General features: G+C 37.4%; 1 protein-coding gene across 1 annotated transcript in view; it reads left to right on the top strand.

Annotated features, from left to right (window-relative positions):
* The window catches only part of COG6 (component of oligomeric golgi complex 6), an 84,314-nt gene that overhangs the window by 59,791 nt on the left and 18,523 nt on the right, over positions 1–6,000 (top strand). The window contains exons 13-14 of the mRNA XM_004711269.4: positions 4,437–4,568; positions 4,887–5,054. Coding sequence (XP_004711326.1) covers positions 4,437–4,568; positions 4,887–5,054 — 300 coding nt within the window. The remainder of the gene's footprint in view (positions 1–4,436; positions 4,569–4,886; positions 5,055–6,000) is intronic.

Raw genomic sequence — 6,000 nt, 5'->3', positions numbered from 1 at the left:
CAAGACAGAGCAAAACCAAGCAACAATGTACAACAAAACAGCAACAACATCAAGCCACTGACAAAGAACAAATTAAAATATACCAAGAAGGAAAAGCTTGTAGTTAGTTCAAGCATCACTGGCCTTTAAGAGTGAATCTTTATAGTTGCAGACAGCCTGCCTCATCTTTCTCCCACAGAGTGGCTCATGGGTGTGAACCACTGACCTTGCTGTTAGTAGCCCAGCACTTAACGCACTGCACTTCCAGAATTCCTTCATTTTAACAATTTAGTTATTAAAGCATTTATAATTGGCATGTTCAGTGTTAGTGTTCAGAGTCAGTATGTTTTTTCATTTTTTACATGCCCATTATAAAACAGCACTGTGAAAGAGTGGTAAATAACATATGTTCCTGAAATTGGAGCCTACTAGATGTTTTCAGTACTTTAACAATATTGTCTTTGGGCATTAGAAACAAAAGTACCCTATTGCCTCTAAGGAAGTATATACTCTGCACCCACTTCTCATTTACCAGAATGGTCATGTCATTATTCAAAAATCAGCATTGTGTGAAAATCGAGGGTGACCACGTCAGATCACAAAATGGAATGTAATTACATCATTACATAACTACCAGATTACAGTTTCATAAAGTGCCCAGCCACTAAACGTCACAGCGCAGCCAAGTTGACACAACCTTAGCCATCACGGCCAGTGTTGTTCTCGCTATGCACCGCAGTGCTTGTCACTTCCAGACATATGTTGTTGCTCATGTGCAAAGTAATTGGGTAGTAGATGTTTTATTATTGTGATAATGCCTAAGTGAGGAATAAGTGTATGTTTTAGGCCAGGTTGACTAGAGAAACAAATCCAGTGACATTCATGTAGGTATAAGGGAGCTTTATATCAAGAAGTAATTCGATTTCAAGAAAACATCCCATCCCAGTCCAACTCAAGTCTATCAATCCAATATAGTCCTTCTTCAGACTCATGCCGCCACATGCAATGATGCAGAAAGCAGGAAGAGCATAGGCCAGTGGGTCCAAAGCCATGTGGAATCAATGTTAATGGATACATCGCGGGGCTCCAGCAGCTTTCAGGGTGACCAGCAAGCAGGAAGGTCAAGGCAGAGAAAGAGGGAGGTTCCTCGGGCCTTACTTATGAGAAGCACCCATGAGACTCACCCTGACTAACAGGTTGAATACCACCCCTACACTTTTATATATCTTCAAGTTGAATTGAAATGTATAACTACCACAGTATATCACCAGTTATATGGGCCTGTAGACTTACTTTAACATGCTTGCCTTTAGGGACATGCTTATGTCATAAAATTTCTGGTAGTGATGTTATGTCCACGCTTAAAACAAAGCTTACCTGCTTGAACACCTATTTCCATGCCCTAACTTGAGATATTCAGCATTGTAGCATGTATGATCAACTTTACCCCAAGTGAAGATATCGTAGAATTTAAGGATCGTGAAAGAAATATGGGACAGGTTAAAACAGAGAACAGCATAAGAAAGAAGGAACTGTTTATTTCTAGGGCAAAAGCTCAACTTTTTTCTATTAGTTTGTAAGATTTCAGTCATTAGCTCAAGTTCTGTCTCAGACAACAGTGATATTACTAATACTTGTTTCTACGGTAACATCGCTCTGGCTGGAGGGTGTGTGTGTGCGTGCATTTGTAACTCATTGGTACTGACTGGTTTCTAAGAGAGTGGAGTAGAAATTGATTTGAATTTCCTATAAAGCTTATAAAATATTTAAAGGATTTCTATAAAGTCTTTAAAGCTCTTTTTGTTTTTTTCAAAAGTTATATAGTTTATAATTTAAATTATATGTTGAATATAAGGAATCAATTTTAGTTCATGTATAATTAACACTAGAGTTTCTCACCTAACTTCTTTAGAGTAAGCCTCCTGGCTGTTATTTCTTGATATTGTTAATAAGAGAGAGAAATGAAGACACACACGCACGCACACACACACACACACCATGTTTGTTCTGGTTTGTGATACTGCCTATTCCTGTAGTGAAGCTGTTGTTAAGAGTGTTGTCCAGTTTTTCTGATTCATACTTAAAAGATTACAGGGAATGATTTTAGATAGTCTTGTTCAATTTATATGATATGTCTGTATACATGTGTACATAATATGTGCACAGTGAGTTTAGTATTAAAACTATATGTATTAGCTTGCATGAAATACATCCCTAATTTTAAAACAAAAATTCGTAGAGAAGACATTTCACATCCTGCCACCTTGAATTAACAGTTGTTGATGGTTTACTCTGCCCCTGGCCTGTGTTTAATTTGCTTTTTCTACAGGATGTCAGAAAAATCCTTCTGGATCCTTGAAATGAAATAGCTTGAGTGGGATGATAGATCTTGAGTGTTATGCGCCCGAGTTTCTGTAATACAGTGTGTACTATGATTTTATAGATTTAGTTCCTTGTTTTGATTAAATGGTTTTGAATTATATTTTGAGTACGTCTTCTCTTTCATTTGTTAGTTCTCTGCCTCAGGGACACTGACTTAGCCTAGTGAGTTTGTTTTTTTCTCACTCATCTCTATTAATGTGCTTCAGTTAAGTCTCTGTGTCGTGATTTGGCATGATTTCTCGGATATACATACATACACACACATACACACATATATAATTTCTGTAATAGACTTTGACTTATCGTTTAGTTCACCAGTCCTGTTTCTTGAGTCATCAGTGTATCTCTTTAGGCATGCAATACATGCAATATTCCTTTTTGATTTGCTATTGTGTGATCTTCTCCTTGAACTCTTCACATAGGGTTCTGTAGGAGGAATCCGCAAATTTTCTGTAAGGAGTTAGAGACTATTTTTGTGGGTTCTACCATCTCTTTCACAGCTACTTAACTCTCATGGTAGTGCACAAGCACCCAGGAAAGCCACCCAGATTGGCTGCCCTACAGGACTGTAAGGTTCCCAAGGCTGTAAGCAGACTGTCATATCTTTCTGATGCAGAGTGCCTGGCAGGTTAGAGCTGTTCATTTTTTTATTGGCAACCAAGTATTAGGAACAGCACTACTAGGACTTTGAAAGCCCATATATAAGCGAATACATGCAGCTGTTCTCCAGTTAAATTTAATTTGCAGAAACGTAGCAGGTTAGATATCGCCCATGTTGTTTACTGACTCTTGTTCTATAGCACAAATCAAGTATAAGCAATTTTCTTCTCTCTCTTAAATTGTATTTTTTTACTATGTGTGCTGTTTGCTTTTTTTCATGATTAGTGCAACCCCCCCCCCCTTTTTCCCACCACTGTAATATGTTTACATACTTGCCGAGTTGCTTGTTTCTCTTCTCTTGTCAGAGAGTCGTTTTCTGGGTATTATATTTGCTTGACTCGAATATGGGCAAATGTTTGGTCTCTTCCTACTCTTTCTGAGAACAGTTTGTTTTCATTGAAACCTCAATTTGAAAACTACGTATTTGTGCCATTTCAACTCTCTGAATTTGAGGGAATGGTGAGTCTGAGTGAGAATTGAGCCAATGCAGTCCATAGTTTTAAAACTATTGTCTCGTTTTTACTTTCTGGAACAGTTGATGTAGGATTGATAATAAATCTTTAAAATTTTTGTAGAAGTTACCAATGAATCCATCTGACACTGAGGCTTTTGTTTGTGCAATTTTTTTTCCTTCTTCTTTTGCAGGGGTGAGCTAGTAATATAATATCTCATAGGTCTATTGAAATTTTCTATTTCTTTGAGAATCAGTACTTTGTGTAATCTTAAAAACGTCCATTTTATCTACCTTTAATTTTTACAGCAGTTATCTGAAGTTCCGAAAATTTCAGTAACTTTCCTTACGTCACACAACTAGTAAACGGTACATTTCCAATGTAGTGCTGTTGTGTTCAACGCCAGAGCCTAGTATTTTCATACTTTTGCTATACTGCCTCTGTGACGTGAATTAACAAAATATGTGACCATCCTAGTGAGAATTGCCTGAGGCGGTTCTTGTGAAAAAATGAAGATTGTTAGACCCCTGCTGAGAAACACCACACCAAAATGTTCCAAATTTGAGTCTGGGCATGGCTGGTGCTGCTTAGTTATATCACAGTGGGACAAGTGTTGGTCTATGAATTGCTTTTTTCTTATGACTTGGGCAGAAAATAAATAGGAAAATATATATATAATAATTTAAAATACATATTAAGATTTAATTCTGCTATTTAAACAAAAACATATATGCTAGAATTTTAATATATAGAATAGTAATTAATTCTGATCCCCAATTTCCTGTTGACTACTCTTTTTTTGTGAGAGTATAATTCAAAATAAACTTAATAAATTGTAGGTTTTCGTATGTGCAAGCTAAAACGTTTGTCTTTGATATATGTTATTTACCATGAACCAGCGTTATCTTGAATATTCGAGTGTAGTAGAGAATGTCAGCAATGGGTAAATCATCTTTGTTTTAGGTTGAACTCCCTCCACCTGATCTTGGACCAAGTTCCGCACTGAATCAGACACTCACGCTGCTGCGTGAAGTTTTGGCGTCTCATGATTCTTCCGTGGTGCCGTTAGATGCTCGCCAAGCTGATTTTGTGCAGGTCTGTTGTAAATCGTTGAGCTGTTGTTTCTTGCTCTTCTGGTGTCTATTCATTCACATTCTTCTGGCGTTTTGTACTACCCCTCGCTTCTTAGGCTGATTTTCCCTTCACATGTGAAATCCACTCTCGTTAAGTAGTGGTATTCATTGATGCCCGCTTTTAAAGCTATTGCGTTATTGTACCATTTAATCTTTTTCTTACTTGCTCTTTAAAGTTGCTTCCCTTCTTAGTTTGGCATTAAAGTGCTATTAACCCAGGGCCCTAAAACTCACTTGGAAATAAGTAATAAATTAGTTTTTTGTTGTTGTTCATCCATAGGTTTTATCGTGTGTGTTGGATCCTCTCCTCCAGATGTGCACTGTATCAGCCAGCAACCTGAGCACAATGGACATGGCTACTTTCATGGTCAATTCACTGTATATGATGAAGACAACATTAGCTTTGTTTGAGTTCACTGACAGGCGTCTTGAAATGCTACAGTTCCAGGTAAATGTTGCTATAAAATAACTACCGACTGGGAGCAAATGGTTTTTTTCCCTCTACATGATAGTTTTCAGCTAAGATTTTAACCTAATTTCAAATTGCCTTGACCTTATAAATCCCTGAAGTAGTCTGATTGAAGGCTAGTTATACACTCATCTGTCTGTCTGTCAGTTTATCTATTCAGGATTTCTGTTTGAGCTTTGGAGATGCCAGAGTACTCATACAATGATTAAGATATATGCTTTCTGCAGGGAGGAGAAAATGCATTGGGGGTGGGGTGGGGTGGCAGTTTAGCACCAACGAAATACACAAAACTCCTCTAGTTCTTCAATCCTTCCTACCCCCACTATTATTATCTCAGTCCAATCTCACAATTCTCACTATACCAGTGTACAGACAGTGGCATAGACAAGAGCTTTCAATATATGGACTTCAGGAAAGACAAACCCCCTCAGAAACAGTAATGGTAGCAATGATTCCAGGAGGATGGTGGAAGGGAAGGGAGAGGATGGGGGAATGGAGAGCAATGATGGCAAAATAACCCCCTTCAAGGGAAGAATACCAGGACAGTAGGTGAAGGGACAGAATGGGTGGTTTAGGATATGTATAAATAATAATAATAACAATACATAATATATTAAAGGTACACAGGATGGCATGGTGGGAAAGGGAGGGGAAAAAAAAAGAGGAGCTGATATCAAAGGGCTTAAGAAGAAAGATAATGCTTAGAAATTGTTGATGCTAATAATTTATATGTTCCCTTGAGATAACAAATGTATGGTTTGTTATATATATATATATGCCCCCAATAAAATGATTTATTTAAAAAAAAATGATATTTGATTCAGGCCATTGTGTGCAATGGTAGTATGAAGCTTTTCTGATGAATTTAAGTAGCTATTCTGTATGCAGATTTCAGTTCTCACTGGAATAAGATGCTGTCTTTTTC

The sequence above is a fragment of the Echinops telfairi genome, unplaced genomic scaffold, assembly GCF_000313985.2.
Source record: "Echinops telfairi isolate 266 unplaced genomic scaffold, ASM31398v2 ScPeMD7_11;HRSCAF=52, whole genome shotgun sequence".
Classification (NCBI taxonomy): domain Eukaryota; kingdom Metazoa; phylum Chordata; class Mammalia; order Afrosoricida; family Tenrecidae; genus Echinops; species Echinops telfairi.
Note: the sequence above shows the minus strand (reverse complement) of the source record. Positions and strands in the feature narration are given on the sequence as shown.